The following is a 16,194-nucleotide window of genomic DNA, read 5'->3' as shown; positions in this document are numbered from 1 at the left end:
TCAGTGACTTGGACGAGGGGGTAAAAAGCACCCTGTTCACGTTTGCTGATGACACTGAGATGTGGGGGGATGTGGGCACGCTGGAGGGGAGGAATAGGCTGCGGTCGGACCTGGACAGGTTGCAGGGGTGGGCGGATGGGAATGGGATGGGATTCAGCACCGACGGGTGCAGGGTGGTACACCTGGGGAGGAACAACCAGCACCGTGCCTGCAGGTTGGGGAACTCCATTCTTGTCAGTACAGAGGCGGAAAAGGATCTTGGACCCCCCCCCGACCCCCACCCCAACATGCGCCGGCAGTGTGGGGATGCAGTCCGGAGAGCCAACCGTACCTTGTCATGTATCTACAGATGCATCTTGGGGGGGGTCCAAGGAGGTGATCCTCCCCCTCTATGCAGCATTGGTCAGGCCGCAGGTGGAGTACCGCATCCAGTTCTGGGCACCGCACTTCAAGAGGGATGTGGACAGCATGGAGGGGGTACAGGGAAGGGCCACTCGCGTGGTCAGGGGGCAGCACGGCAGGCCTTATGGGGAGAGGCTACAAGACCTGAACCTGTTTGGCTTCCACGGGAGAGGGCTGAGGGGGGATCTAGTGGCCTGTTACAGACTGGTCGGGGGGGACCAGTGGGCACTGGGGGGGTCCCCGTTCCCCCGAGCACTGCCAGGAGTGACCAGGAATAACGGTCACAAGCTGGCAGAGGGTAGATTTCGGCTAGATATCAGGAGGCGCTACTTCACAGTCAGGGCAGCTAGGATCTGGAACCAACTTCCAAAAGAAATGGTGCTGGCTCCTACCCTGGGGGTCTTTAAGAGGAGGATAGATGTACACCTTGCTGGGGTCGTTTGACCCCAGTACTCTTTCCTGCCATGGCAGGGGGTCGGACTAGATGATCTACTCAGGTCCCTTCCGACACTAGAAACTATGAAACAATGAAAGGTCCCTCCAAGCTTCGTGTTTCATGGACCCCAGTCCTGCCTTCAAACAGGACAGCAATGAACTAAATGGTATTATAATGTGTAGGCCCCAATTCTACACATAAAAAACAATATATTAAGACATGTAGGCAGGCAAACCAGAAAGTCATGGACAAGTATCAGAAACCTGATGCAGCATTCAGAGAAGACAAAGGGTAAGTTTCCATTGAATTCAATTAGAAATGGTGCTGGCTCTGGCTTTGTCTATGGACATTCTGGGCAAAGTACCTACAACTGGAAAATAGGCAAAATCATTAATGCATCACAGAATCACAGAAAATTAGGCTTGGAAGGGGCCTCAGGAGATCATCTAGTCTAACCCCCTGCTCCAAGCAGGACCATCCCCAATGCAGAGCAGGGGTGTCAAACACACAGCCTGACAGGACAGACCCCACGCATGGAGCTACTCCCAGCTACTAATGGGTACAGTAAGCTGGGGCTAGGGCCTGCCATGGACTCTGGGGCCTTGAGGGCCAGCGAGGACTGTGCAATACTCAGTTGCTCAGTGGCTGCCTGCTCCGCTGCTACTGGCACTGCCCCCGCCAAGGTGTGCAACAACTCAAACCATTGTCAGCCAGGGCCTCAGCTGAGTCCGACATCCACGATGCAGCGAAACCCAGTCAGCCAAAACCCGGGAGTATCCGACGACCCTCTGAGGCAACTGGCAGTAAGTACCTAGCACAGCCAGGCTAAACCCTGTTGGCCTCGAGGTACCCCCGGGAAAGGCCGAACCCGGCTCTTTCACTCACGCTTCTGAGCCGCGGGCCCATCACAGAGCGCTTGCTCGGCTCCAGAGAGCTAGGAGCGGCTGCACCAGGCAAGAGGGCACCCCTGGATGACCCTGCCAACCACTTGTCCTTCTCCAGAGCTGTCAGTGCAGAACCACTCGCCTGAGGCAGGACATCGCAGCTCTGTGGGCTCTAACGGGATAAGCTGCTTTATCTCGGGATAGAGCATGGAGCCACTGTCCCGGGATACGCCCTACCAGGCTGGGAGGGGAGAGCAATGAGCGCATCACCCCCGTGCTAGCCCGGATTAGAAAGGCGCTGTGTGCACGCGCTGCCCCGGGAGAAGCGCTGCGTCCAGTGTCCCCCCATCCCCCCCGAGCATTCCGCGGCGCTGAAGTCCAAATCAGAACAAGGCTGCGCCTGCGGGACGGCCCCGCCCCACCCGACTGCGTCATGTCACCCCCTCCCCCCGGCTCTTCGTGGGGGGTGCTATGGCAAGCCCCCCGGCCCCTTAGCGCGCACTCACCGCCAAACCCGACCCCCAAACCAGCTGCAGGAAGGACCGGAGTGGAAGTGCCAAGTGGGTGCGCAGGCGCACTAGCTCTTTCCGGGCAACTGAAGGGGGGAGGACTGCGCAGGCGCAGACGGCCGCCGCACGCGGGTGAGGGGCGCGGGGCTGTTCTAGGGGAAGGGGCGGCTCCTGCGAAGGTTCCTTCCGGGTTGGTTCCAGTGCTGGGCATGCGCTAGCTGGGCCTGCGGCAGGTTGGGTGAGATCGTGGGCAGGTAGCTGAGGGTAGTACCAAACACCGCTGGGGCTACCCCGCGGGCCGCAGGTCGCCTCCCGCACGGCTGGGCTGGGCCGGGCCGGGACACGCGCCCCGGGAGGTGGCGCCGCCTGTCCCTGGGGATGGTCCGGCTTGGAGCAGGGGGTTGGCCTGGATTGGCGCATCTACACGTTCATGAATGCGCTTTAGGTAATGCGTGTTAAATCTAGTACCTCTGGGCATATATACCTTTTCATCCCACGACAGGCTGGAGCAGACTCAATGAATTGAGTTCACTCTGCTTGCGCCCTGACGTGCGCTGTGCCAGATGCACTTGCGCAAGTGGCAAAATGCGCACAGAAAATGGTGGCGGTGTGCTTTTCAAGTAAAGTGCTTTATATGTGTTTTAGTTCAAAAGCGCACCACTGCCATTCTCGTAGCGCTGATGCTTATTTTGCTGCTTGTACAACTGAAAGTGATGCGGCGCTGGATGCTTTTCAAAGTGCTCCACACTGCTGCAGCACTTATATACGTAAAAATGCCCTCCATTGTGAGGTACTAGAAAGATGCGCAGTAGCCTATTTTAATGCACATTAGCTAAAGAGCATGGGGTTTTTTGTGGTGCTTTAAACTGCGTTAAAATAGGCTAATGCACATTAAAGTGCACTGTAGACAGGACCTTATGAGGTGCTTTCCAACCCTCATTCTCTATGAGTCTGCCCCGTGGGGCTCTAAACAGGTCCAGAAATTTGGCAGCAGCAGTTAATGTTGCCACCATTCCCCCAGATTCACTTGAGGAGCCCAGGCTCAGTGGGCTGGAGGCTGAGCACTACTGAGCTAGGTTGTGAGAGGCAGTTAAAACCATAAATAATGTGTAGGCTGGATAATCCATCAAGTATTGTGGAATTGTTGTTAGTGTCTCAGTCGCACAGTATTTTTGGCACTGGTCTAGTGCTACATGCAGCAGATGTAGAGCAGTGCGGGTTTTTTAATCCAAGGCAGGCTCCTTACTTCCTTTGCAAAAGAAAAATGGGTCATTAACACATTTTCATTATATATAGGTAGGAGGATCTAAGCAGGGCAAAGATATTGAACATGGGAGAAGAGGAAGAAGATGACTACATGTCCGATATTTTCATTAATACGAAGTAAGTATGTCTCTGCATCCAGTAGCCATACTGCTTTTTTCTGTAATGTTAGGGAACAACCTAAAGCAACCAGGTAACTGTCTAAGGGTCAAATCTTCACACAAGGCACAAGCAATATTTTTTGCCCAAAATGAATTTAGGCCCAAACTTCTAAAAGTCTTGAGCTAACTAGGTGGGTCTGTTCTTGGGTTCCCAGCTTAACAGCTTAGAGACTGGTGAATCGTTACTGTCAGAAACTTAAAAAAGGTTTTTACATGCCTCAAGCAGCCCAGATTCTTCTCACAAAAAGCAAAAATGAGAAGGTTTGCCCTGAAAGATACAGTAATCGTAAGTAGGAATTTAAAAAGGAAGTGGAGTGACTTAAAAAATCTGGATAAGTATAAACAGGTTATTTGTTTCTCAGCTTAGGTTTTTGTTCTGTGTTCTTGTTGCCTCTCTGTTCCTAAATTTTCTGTCCTTGCAGAGGCTGTTTTATCACTAGAGTTAGAATAGAGAGGGCCAACCTGCTATGCCAGTATTTAACAGGGACCTGTATCAGCCACCAGAAGTTGCTTGTTTAATATTCTCACTGTCTTGATTTACTGGTTTATGCTGTTATGACATGTTTTCTGTTCCTCAGTAACAATAAACAATATTTTTGTTGTTCCGTATAGACAGGATGTAAGGCCAGGATTGCCAATGGTGAGGCGTGTGAAGGAAACTATTCAGAAAGAAGAAAGGCAGAAAGAAGCTAATGAGAAGAACAGACAGAAGAGTATAAAAGAAGAAGAAAAAGAGAGACGTGACACTGTGTTGCAAAGTGCATTAGGAAATGAAAACAAAGGCTTTGCTCTGCTTCAAAAGATGGGGTACAAAACTGGCCAGGCCCTTGGCAAAACTGGTAAGTTTGTCCACTTGGGACCTTTTGTGTGTGTGCGCCAAGTTTTCAAAATGTGAGTTTCAAAGGATAACATGATCTGCTCCACTGATCTCTGGGTGAACTCAATAAATAGCTCTCTAAGAAAAAAAACAGCTATTTATTGCAGCAGTCCTGAACTGCTTCCTTAGCCCTGCAAAAGAAGAAACAGCAGCTAGGCAAGGGCAAGCCTTAAAGAATTGTTAGAGTAGCTCTGCAAGGTGTAAAGCTATGCCAGATATATGTGGGCTAGCTCTGCATGCTCAAGCTGTGGATCTGGAAACAGTACAGCCATGTTAGCATACTCTACCTGGGCTAAATAGCTCTATTGAGAAGCTAAGTGTATTAACTATATGTAGTGTCATTCTTCCAAAGCCATATTGCTTCCGGTTCCTGCACGTGCAGATCTAGCTTGGATGTTCCTACCTGGCATGACTTTGCACTTTATGGACCAGGGATGTCAAACTTGCCCCCAGCTGGATCCAGACTGCATGGGTTCCTCTTAGACCAGGTCTGCAGGGGCAGCTGCGTCAGGGCCAGGGCCGAGGACTTACCGCCGATTGCCATGTCCCTCAGGATTCAGGGACCCCAAATTCTGTAGTAGGCTTTGCCCATCTACTTCTACTAGCCTTCCTGGTCAGATGGACCAGTTCCACAGGCTGACTTGAGCTCAGCCATATGTTTGACACCCCTATTGTAGATGCATATACATAATTTTAAATGCAAAAGTGTGAGCGATATTGGGGGATCTGAAGGAGGAAGACACTGTTCTTGCTTCTGCCTGATATTTCAGATGTGCCCAGTGATTCAAAGGAATTTTACCACTCGTGACAGGGCCCAGTCTCTTTAATTTGTTGTTATTTCCAAACTGGGAACTTTTAAGTACAGCCAGAGGTTAAAGAGTCAAAGTCCCAATATATACCAACTTGCATATTGAATCTGGAAAGCAGTTTGTGTCCATTCCCCTTCTTCCTGCACTGAGACACAATGAGGCAAGAAGGGCAATTAAGATTAACAATGCTGTAACACTTCTGGATGAGGATCCATTGCTCTATAAGTTTAGATCCTTCTGGATTCTTTGCACTCCACAGTAACATTTTGCAGCGGGTTAGGGAAATGTAAAGCATCCTGATATTCTCATATGAAAGCTGCTGCAGAAGAATGGTATATTGTTATTGTTAACTGCAAAAAGGGTGATGCATCAAATAAATGCCACTCTTGATGAACTGGACAGCATCCTGTAAACAGCCTACATCTATACGACAGGAATACAACAGAGGAAGGTAAGGCACATGTGATCCAACTTGGTTATTGTCAGAAAAACTAAATATAGCTTGATGTTGAATTTATCAATTTCCAAAAGATCAGAAATATTGTTTGATGTCTAAAGTTTGTCTACTTGGATATGCTTCATCTATGGTTTGGTGAGGGACCTAGCTGCATTAAAGTCTTTGCTCTTTTTCCCCACACAGGAAAAGGCATCGTTGAGCCGATTCCACTGAATATTAAAACAGGTATGTGGCGTTTATCTTTTTTCCTTTGTTGGAGGTCAAAGCTTTCGAACTGCTCACACTGGTATTTTGAACTTGAATAGGCAGAAGTGGGCTTGGCCATGAAGAACAAAAAAAGCGGAAAGCTGAAGAAAAGCTAGAAAACTATAGACGGAAAATTCATATGAAAAAACAAGCAGATGAACAGGCTGCAGATCAGTTTAGGTAAAAACAAAATCCTGGCCATGTTTTCTTGTACAGATATTTAGGTAATAATAATAGGATCCAGGTTTCATTCTCATAAGCATGTTACAGGCATTCTCCCAGATTTGACCATCGTTTTTTAAATGTGTTGTCAATTCTGAATAACATTTGTGCAAGCGAATGTGTGCTGGGATTTGAACTGTACAGGAATTCCCAATCATTTCTAAAGAATGAACAGAGACTGGTTCAGATGCATCAGAATTAAAAGATGTATATTCTCTTTACAGCACCACATACTATTATGACCAGTAATGCCAGTGCCTAGATTAATAAATGCAAATACAGACTTTTCTTAGAAACTGGTACTTAAATCAGAAGTCTGCCTTTTAAAAGACTATTTCACAATGATTTATGAAACACAAATGCATGTACAAACACACATATCCACACTATTATGGCCCTGTTTAGGACAGTTTGCTTTGATCCTCTTTCAGAGAATTGTCTGCATATACCAAGACACTAAGTTACTGATGTAGGAAACCAGTACAAATAAAAAAAAAATCGTCTATGTGTGATCTACATTTTTAATAGAGTAAGATTCAAAAACAAACAAGAGGAACGTAAGATAGAAGGGGACCTTAGAAAAAGCCAGAAGGCCTGTCAGCAATTAGACTCTCAAAAGGTAAGGCTGATTAACTGTTTTGGGGGTAGAAGGAAGATTTGTAGGTTAAAGTTGGCTGTATTGTAGTCAGTCTTTATGGAGAGAGATATTTCAGTCATTAATTATGACATGATATTGAATGTTGCTTGACTGAGGTGGCGGCAGTGGTTGGCCATGTGTTTGGGCTCGGAAGTACATATCCTTACACTCCAGCCCTGTGTCCCACTGACTGTTATAGCTTACATAACAGAAGTTGTACATCCTTGGGTTAATTGATCATTTGCAGTTTGCCTTCCTCCTAATAGTTGTCTGGCTATAAGGGTGAGGCAGGTAGTTGCCTCAGTCAAGGCTGCTCTCGCCATCCTAGTTGAGGGAGAAATAGCATGATAATTGGATTCAATAAACTCTAGGTGTTTAAATATCAAAGTGTTAAAAAGAGTTGTTTACCTGCTGGAAGTGGATATTTTCAATAAAGAGAACTGATAACAGAAGAGAATGGTTGGTGGTATAGTCTGACACTTTATCCGATCAAAAGTTAAGTTAACATCCCTTTTGAATTTGCTTTAAAAAAGCATTAAACCCACAACCGAGCCTACCTGTGGTCCATTGTATTCTACGTTTTAGCAGTTTTACACCAAGTCTTCTAGTGTAATTATATTTTTATAAGCCTTGTTATAAATGTTACTTGGCTTAGCTATTACTTGCATCAAAATGATTACATCTACTAGGAAACCCTTTTGAGAGATGTTTTTTTTCTTTTAATCTTTGTTTTATTTTTAAGGACATTAAAATGCCCAAAGAGATTTGGTACTGGATGGAATCAGAACCAGAGGAAGAAAAAGATGAAGAGAAGAAGGAGGATGAGGATGAATATAAAAGTTCAGACTTAAGTGTGAGTTCTGACACTAAAGCTAATATGTAGCTATTTTTCTTTGTGAAATATTTACATACATATGTATTTTCAAAACTAGTAAGTGGTATCTTGCAAAGAGTTCTCATAGTACTGTTAGAAGGAATACAAAGCACAAGTGTGCTGATTTGTTAAGAAGAGCATATTAGAAATTAAACACCAGCCACGTTATTATTTTGGTTACGATTTTCAAAAGAAAATAGCAATAGTTTGGGGTGTCTTATTTTCAGGTATTCAGCTTAACACCTTAGAAGGGCCTGTTTCTTAGAAGCATCGAGTTTGCTCAGAAGCATCTCAAATTGGGCATAGAAAAATCACGGTTGTTTTTGAAAATGATGAGCATCATGCCCTAGACTCCACTAATGTTGTCAGTCTTGATTCAATTTGCAGAGGAGACAAGGTATGAAAAAACCCACTAAAAATCACTATTCCATTAAAATAATTCAGCTGGATAATGTATTTTGGCTGTCTTTTAAATATTCTTTAGTTGGAAATGAGGAAAACCACCATCATTTGACCAACCAAATGTTCCATAAGTTGCATTTAGGGATCTCTGTTTTCAGTGTGCTAAATTACCTTGTGATCTCCTAGTCAGCTCAGTTTTAGCACAGAAAAGCTAAGAAGGGACAAAAGTTCAAAAGTGTGCCATGTAAAACCTTCTCAAGCTTTTTTACTTCTCTGTGTATCAATAGGCATCAGAAAAGCTACAAATCCTAACAGCCTATTTAAGAGAGGAACATTTATATTGCATCTGGTGTGGAACAGCCTATGAGGGTAAGAGTAAATCTTTCTTATATTTAAATGATTTTCCTTTGGTTATGTTTCTGAAACCATATTCTGCATTCCTTACTCCGTTTTTGTCCCAGCTTGGCAACATCTTGCTAGAAAACGTTTCTCATCATGCCTACATATGCCAACAATGCAATTTCTTTTCCACTTTAGCTGGTTTGAAAATAAGCATGGGCAATTGGTACCAACCAAGTGAGAGGTAAAAGTATTCCCCAGTACTCAGCAGAGTTGGAGCTCTTCAGCAGTTATTACTGTATAATAACAATTGCTTGTGTAACAATAGCAGTCCTGGCACTGACTCTGGGTACTCCAGGGCTCAAACACCCACCAAGCCACTTGCAGATGTTAAAAACAACTCATTCCCCACCTTCACCTCCCCCCCGCCCTTTACTGAAAGAAGCAGTGTGTTACTTCTACCTAGCTTGGCAGTGTCTGTAAAGATTGGGAACTTCAGCAGGGGTTTTGGGGGCTTTTACGTAAAGCTGATTCAGTCAGCTGTTACAGGGGTTTTCAACCTTTTTTAACAAGTGTACCCCTTCTGTCTCAAAGTTTCAGTTCATGAACCCCTTTATATTTTGTCCTTGTTTTTAAAGGGGGGTGGGGCAGATAGAGACCCCACAGTGAGGGAGGGAGTAGGGCAGGGGCAGGTACTGCTCAGCCAGGGTGAGCCACAAGATTTGTCCAAGAGGTGCAGGGAGGGGTTGGCTCCCACTGCTACATGCACCCTGGGAGGGCATGGGGGGTATGTGCCCCTAGATCTGCACATGGGGGGTGGGGAGGCTATGCACATGTGCCCTGGTGCGCAGCAAGTTGCCCTAAATGAGGTAGGGGAGGCTGGGGCCAGCACCTAGGGCCTGGCAGCCACAGCCTTACATGGGGTCCTGGGGGCCTCCCGGGGCTCCAGTGGCAGCAATCTGGCAGCAGGGACCCTGGCTGGCAGCCTGAACATGGTGCCAGCTGGCCAGGCTCCAGTTTTGGGTGATGCACACTGCTGCCACATGCTTCACCCTGCTCTTTTCTGGCACGGTTTTTTTTTGGGAGGGGTGGGGTTTGACACCAAGATCTCCCGGAGTCATAAAATGCCCACGGTGCAAATCAGCAGCGTGGGGAAACACCTGCATGTGTGGTGCCACATACCACATGTGCACTCATCTGGATGCACCCTTAAAGTAGCAGCTGCTGGTCTAATGATGTTATGCTTAAGAACAGAGCCTTCAAATAAACATGGACTAGACAAGTTGCAATGATTGTATGGTCCAGGGAGCCTTGAATAAGCACCTCTTAAACCACTCAACTGGTAGATAGTTATGAAAAGTGATTGCTGTTCTATCGAGGCAGAGTCAGGTGCACTCAGCAGGCTGCTGGATTCCCTTGTATTTCCATCTGTGCTCTGTAGAAGAGGGTTAAGTGGCTGCTACGAGAAAAGTCAGATTATGCTATGAAAGAAAGAGATTGACCTGAGGAAGCAAAATGGAAACTTGCAGATCAGCATAATCTTCCGGAGGAAGATCTAGAAGTTCAGATGAAGCTACATCAATGTCATACTGCTTTTTTTTGTCTGGTGATTGTGGGCTTGATTTACGTCACTGTATGGAGGCATGTGCCATCTCATCTAGCTTTGGGCAAAATGTTTTCAGACATTCCTGCAGGCTAATGTTTGTATAGCAAGTAGGGCAGCTTTAAAAATGATGCTGTTGCTGAAGGAGTTGTGTGCCTAAAGCTGAAGAAGCTCCCTCAGGACAACACTCTAGCTAGCAGAATTCCAGCTTAGAAAGTGGGGGGAAAATGTATTGGGAAAGTTTATACAAATGTCTGAAATTGTGCTTAGAATAGAATATTTGGTTCCTTTAATAAATGTTAATGGGATAGTATCAAAATTTGCTTGAAGTATTTAGAATATTATCTGGAATTATTTTAATAATAGCCTAATGGTTAAGCTTTTCTGCAACTAGAAGTATTGGAGTTTGTGTTTCAGGTTCCTATGTCAGCAAGCAAGACAAGGAATGCTGTTAAGACCTGCTTTTTTCCCTTATTTAATGCAGGGCTATCCAACTTTTAAGCCCTGAGGCCACACAAACAGGAGCCACACACTGTGTGGGCTGCACCAAACATGGCACAGGCCACTCGGCAGAATACTGTGTGGGTGCTCCCCCTACATCCCCACCACACTGCATGCCTCTGTGGGTACCCTTCTCCCCCACAACTGCTGAACTGCAGGAGCATGATCCCCTCTACCCAACCCTGACCTCCCAAGCAATGTGCTGCACTGCCCCACTTTCAGGGTGGAGGCAGGAAGCAACAGCTAGAAGAGGGAAGAGAACCTGGAGACTGGAGCAGCAGCTAGGCAGGAGCCACAAATTAACCCCTTGTGGGCCACCAGTTAGAAAAGCCTCAACTGAAAGAACATGATCAGAATTCACATGCAAGTCAAAACTTCTGGAATGAATTGGTTTGTACTACTAATTGAGAAGAAAGGTGATGTTCTAACCTAACTAAACTCTGTTTTCTTCTTTTTTTAATATTCAGGTTATACTTCTTTTCTTCCAATTATTGAAATACCTTTTTCCGTTTTGCATTTTAGATTCAGAAGACTTGTCTTCAAACTGCCCCGGAGACAGTTCTGCAGATCATGACTAAATTTTCTCTAATAAAAAGAATTCTGGAAAAATATGGAAAAGTCACTGCCATGTTTAAAAGAATTCCCATGATTCATTCAAATCAAGCAGGTAGAAAGGCATATAGAGGAATTTAGACTAGGGGTCAGCAACATACAGCCCACAGGCCATATCTGACCTGAGGAGCCACTGGATATGGCCCACAGAGCTGGAGGGCTTTGCCTTCCTATACTTGTGTGCACACTGGGGCCAGGCAACTTCCAGCTACATCAGCACCACAACGGGAACAGGAGGCTGGTAGAAGTGGCGGACATGGGGAAAGGCCCATTGTTTAAATCACCCCGCTCATGTCAGACCAGAGCCATGTTGTTCTTGACCCACGACTGTAAAAGGTTGCTGGCCCCTGACTTCTTTCGATTGTTTGTTTCTGAATAAGAAATGCCATTTTTAAGCTCCTTTTTCTTAAAAGGACATTTTTTAAAAGGAAGCTAATCATTGAATTCACTATCTAATAGGAATTACAAGTTACCAGTATTATTGGTGCTGTGTAACTTAGGTGCAGGCAGGATTTATGAGGTTCTCACCACAGTTCTAATCAATTAAAGACTGACCAGCACCATCTCTGCAATTGCAGTCTTAGACTTCTGAGCACAAGCCCCAAAAGCTCTAGAAAGTTTTGGCATAGAATTTCTGAAAATCTTTAAATGGAGCTGCCTACGTTCAGAGCATAAACTCACTTTCATACGACTGTGGATACATGGAGGCTTCAAATGAACAGTACTTGACTTTAGGAACAGGTACCCAAACAACTGCTTACAGCTTTCCTTAAAGTAAAACTGACCTTTCATTTTTCAGCATAAAGCATGGAACAGACTCACAAAACTCAGCTTCACAGGGAAGTGAATAGTAAAGTAGATTAGTGCTTATTCTGGGCAGTGCTAGACAATTCATTTATTATGTGTTCTTTGCAAGGTTGTGTGCACCTTTAAATCTCAGTTAAGTTTATCCTTGGTGAACATAATGCAGCCAGAAATCTGAATGCTGAAGAAAGAAAATGTGAATGCACAACAAACATTTAAAATTAATCAGTTACTTCTGCCCTATGTAAATATGGTTGTTTGTATGGAAACTTCTTCATTATATTTAGTAACTTTAATGTGTTTTGTTCATCATTAAATACAAATGTTTGTAAATATGTTTTTGTACAATTTGGTTTTATCCGATCAATGTTAGCAGCGTTGTCAGCGAGCAACATCTGGTATCATGTCATCCCAGCTGAATGAAAAAAAAACTGAATTAAAAGAGCTAGCTATAACTGTAAAGCAGACCTAACAAGAATTCTGGGTCAATATTTCCATACAATTTATGGTAGAAAGGGAAAGTGATGTAATAAGTGTTACAAACTCATCCATGGGAGAAACTTGCCATGGTGCTGCCACTTCCCTAAGGAACAGACCAAAATTGCCCTGAGAGAGCTCCCTACTCCAGAAAGCCTCAGCTCTGCTGTCCTTGCATATCAGACCTTGCAGACAACAAAGGAATCTGCCAGCTCTAGGTGCCCTCTTCCCATTTCTCGGTTGAGAAGAAATTATAGGTCCCTCTCTCCATAGAAGATGCTAGCCTGAAATATCACTTGCCAGAAATCACCCTTTCCACAGGCAATCAGGAAACAAACCACAAAAGGATTTTACTACATAGGATGAAAGAATTAAAAAAGCAAAATAAGCTTCTTATCCTCATCTGGCTACAGCTTAGCCCCTTCTGAGAGACCTGCCACAGTTCTTAAATCAGCCTTTCTGCTGACTCTACCAGTCCAGGCAACAGGTCATTGAACCCCCAAAACCTGAGATTCACAGACACTGATTCTATCTTAGCTAACCTGTGACAAGGACACAGCCAGCCACCTCTCCACCCCCCACAATCAGCATTATTCTAATGTTCCTGGTCACTAGAACCCTCCAAAAAGTTTTGGTCTTCCTGAGCCTGAAAGCGTGCAAATATATATATTTTGCAACTATTTAGTTGGTCTAATAAAAAAATATCACCTCTACTAAGAGTTCGGAATATTTTGCCTGTAAACCAACATGGCTAAAACCTGTATCCTTGGGCTCCCCGAGACACCTGGAGCCTAAAGGGCCATTATTCTCAGTTGCCTCTCTATTGTGAAGTGGACTGCCCCCATCACAGGCATACCATGCTTTCGGTGTGCACTTAAATACTTCACATGATTATCTTCCAGTTTCATAATGAAACTGTTAACTACACTTATATCAAATATAATACACAGAGATAATGAAAATCACCAAACTGAACCCAGCTCCACACTAGCTACGAACAGAGACTAAACACCAGAGGAGTAAATCTAATTAGGACATCCATGTATGCCAGACAGTGAACCCCAAAGGTGATTCAGTTTTGGGATGAATGTGACAACTGATGTGTTACCACTGGTTCTTCTGAAGTTAATGAATATGTGGCTGAAACGTGTTGCTGAATTTCAGTTGCCAGCAGAGAATATGCTAGTAGGATATAAGCCTGACTCTGAGGGGAAAAAGAAGTTAAAAGTAGTCATTTTCTTTGTGCTACAGTAGTCTCACCTGCACTTTGTGTCACTAGGTTACATACATTAGTCTTAAAACAGGAAAGTTATTTTCTTTTAATTGTGAAAAGAAAGTGCTCATATTCATTAAAATATAGTGAAATAAAAATAATCTTGTTTGTTACAGAAGAATACAAATTTAAAATACTGACTATGTAAAAACAAACAGTCACAGATTAGCAGTAAAGTTTTTTATTACTAGATTTCAACAAAGCACAAAATTAGGAATGCATATGCCACCATGTATCTTTTAAAAAGGCATACAGTGATTCATTCTGATAGACAAACAGATTGCTAGTAGGAAAGCAGGACTGGATGGCACCTCAGGAAATTATCTAGGCCAACCGCCTGCTGAAGGCAGGCTCATACAATTATAGAACATTAGGATTGGAAGGGCCCTCAGGCCACCTATTCCAACCCCCTGCTCAAAGCAGGGCCATCCTCAACTATATCCCCCAAGCATAGCTAGGATAACCCCTCTCTAAACCACCTTAGACAAGCATTTGTTTAACCAGTTCTTAAAAATTTTGAGACCAACTCTCTTTCTTACAATCTTTAGAAATTCCTAAAACATCAAAACACCCTTCAGCTTTTCACAGGTAAAGCAGGGAAGTGAAAACACTGAAATGTGGTTACAAAAAATTCAGAAGTGCTTAAAATACATAGCTAAATTCTATCCTGTTTTAGCCCAGGGGTCAGCAACTCCCTGTGCACATGCCAAGCATAGCACGCGGGGCCATTTTGCTCGGCACACCACCGCCAGCCCGGGCTCTAAGCAGCTGCTGCCAACCATGGAGCCCAGGTTGCTCCCAGCTGGCGGCTGGTTGGCTGCAAGCCCTGCTGCAAGCAGACTGAGCTCTGTGGGCTGGCTACAGCCAGAAAGTTGCAAATAGCTGCTCCGGGCTCCAGCATGTCAGCACTCCAGCACCTTCCAAAGTAGACATTGTGGTTTTTTCAGCACTCCAGCCAAAAAATATTGCCTACCCCTGTTCTAGCCTAATGTTAAGAGCCAAAGTGAATACTGGCTGTCTTGGGGGTGGGAGAGTGAGGGCATGGACAAACCTTGCTTCAGCCAGGGTTCAAACTGGGACAATATATCTCACTTGTATCAATACAGGCTTCTGTACATGTAACATGTAAAGCATAACTGCTGTTGTGTGCTTCCAAACAGCAGCCCTTCCCATCTCCTTTTGTAGGACCAGAGTTGGTATAACATTGAAAAGAGGGAAAGGCTTGGGCAACATTGATGGCAGGAGACTATTTTACTGAGCTCTCACAATGCCACCCCACTCTATTGGAGGTGCCTTCATTGATTTGAAAGCACTACAACCTCCCCTAACTACAAATACCATTCCTTATAGGGTTTGGTAACCAGTAGTATAACTAAAGGCAAGTGGGGCAGCAGCCTCAGGCGCTGATTTAAAGTGGGTGTTAAAATAATGCCCCAACCAGTCTTTGCCACAGCAGCCCTGCACCACCCAGCCTGAGAAGACAGGTGCTGGGACAACCCAGATCAGTAAGATTCGCATCCCATACAGCAGGAGAGTTTTGCCCAGACCACAGAACTCATGGGGTATGGCCGTGTTGGTATACAGATGTAGGAGCAAGTAAAGCAGACCAGGTGAATGTAGGGGAGAATCATAGAATCAAAGGACCGGAAGGGACCTGCAAGATCGTCCAGTCCGGTCCCCTGCCACAGGCAGGAAGTTATTGGGCTTAAACGAGCTCAACAAGATGCTTGTCTAGTCTCATCTTGAACACCTCCAAGGATAGCGACCACCACATCTGTTGAGAGTGTGGTGCAGTCACCATCCTTGGAGGTGTTCAAGATGAAACTGGACAAGCACCTTGTTGAGCTCGTTTGAGCCCAATAACTTCCTGCCCGTGGCAGGGGACCAGAATCAATCTTGCAGGTTCCTTCCGCTTCTTTGATTCTATGATTCTCCCTTGCATCCACGTGGTCTGTTTTACTTGCCTTCCTGGAATTCATCTCCATGCTAAGTCTAATGGAGAGCTGTGTCAAAACCACTGAGTTAGTTCAAATAACTCACACTCCACCTATGCTAATATGCCCTTCCTAGCCAAGTATATTAGCCTGTGTGGAGCACTGCAGTGACACAGCTCCTCATGCCTGCCTTACCTTGAGTATCTGTACACCATCCATCACACTGCATTATACCTGGAAATATATTCCAGGTGCCACACATGATGCTGGAGGTAAGGAGTATCACAGGGTATGTCTATAACATGACCTTGTGCTGAAATAGGACACCTCTGTGCTTGCTGGTTTCTGAATGGAAAATGGCAGCTGAATTAGTATAGCACTGCAGGCACACCAACAAACTTTGCTGAGGCACAGCTGAGCACTACAGTGCTTTGGGCTTGGGAGTCGGCACCTGTAGAGCAGATACAGCACA

At 45.1% G+C, this 16,194-nt stretch overlaps 2 protein-coding genes across 5 annotated transcripts in view; one reads left to right on the top strand and one right to left on the bottom strand.

The window, feature by feature from the left end:
• HEATR5B (HEAT repeat containing 5B) overlaps positions 1-2,329 on the bottom strand; it is a 104,891-nt gene extending 102,562 nt beyond the window's left edge. For all 4 annotated transcript variants that reach the window (XM_019526912.1, XM_019526914.1, XM_019526915.1 and 1 more), the window contains exon 1: positions 2,229-2,329. The gene's annotated coding sequence lies outside the window, so the exon portion shown is untranslated. The remainder of the gene's footprint in view (positions 1-2,228) is intronic.
• A 158-nt stretch (positions 2,330-2,487) lies between these two features.
• Positions 2,488-12,373, top strand: GPATCH11 (G-patch domain containing 11). Its single transcript, XM_019526916.1, has 9 exons — positions 2,488-2,676; positions 3,528-3,614; positions 4,268-4,494; positions 5,982-6,023; positions 6,104-6,224; positions 6,795-6,885; positions 7,646-7,756; positions 8,467-8,548; positions 11,145-12,373. Exons 2-9 carry the CDS (start codon positions 3,562-3,564, stop codon positions 11,198-11,200), a joined length of 783 nt encoding a protein of 260 aa, XP_019382461.1. The 5' UTR covers positions 2,488-2,676; positions 3,528-3,561; the 3' UTR covers positions 11,201-12,373.
• The last annotated feature ends 3,821 nt before the right edge of the window (positions 12,374-16,194 follow it).

Source organism: Gavialis gangeticus, unplaced genomic scaffold (assembly GCF_001723915.1).
Source record: "Gavialis gangeticus isolate Ggan-Ray unplaced genomic scaffold, GavGan_comp1, whole genome shotgun sequence".
NCBI lineage: Eukaryota > Metazoa > Chordata > Crocodylia > Gavialidae > Gavialis > Gavialis gangeticus.
The sequence above is the reverse complement of the archived record's forward strand: the minus strand, read 5'-3'. Positions and strand labels throughout refer to the sequence as shown.

Bases quoted from the DNA above. Each gene is read 5' to 3' on its own strand.
- GPATCH11 (XM_019526916.1), top strand. From the start codon at position 3,562: ATGGGAGAAGAGGAAGAAGATGACTACATGTCCGATATTTTCATTAAT. The intron at 6,024-6,103 runs GTATGTGGCGTT...GAACTTGAATAG, and splicing joins TCCACTGAATATTAAAACAG to GCAGAAGTGGGCTTGGCCAT. The intron at 8,549-11,144 runs GTAAGAGTAAAT...TTTGCATTTTAG, and splicing joins GTGTGGAACAGCCTATGAGG to ATTCAGAAGACTTGTCTTCA.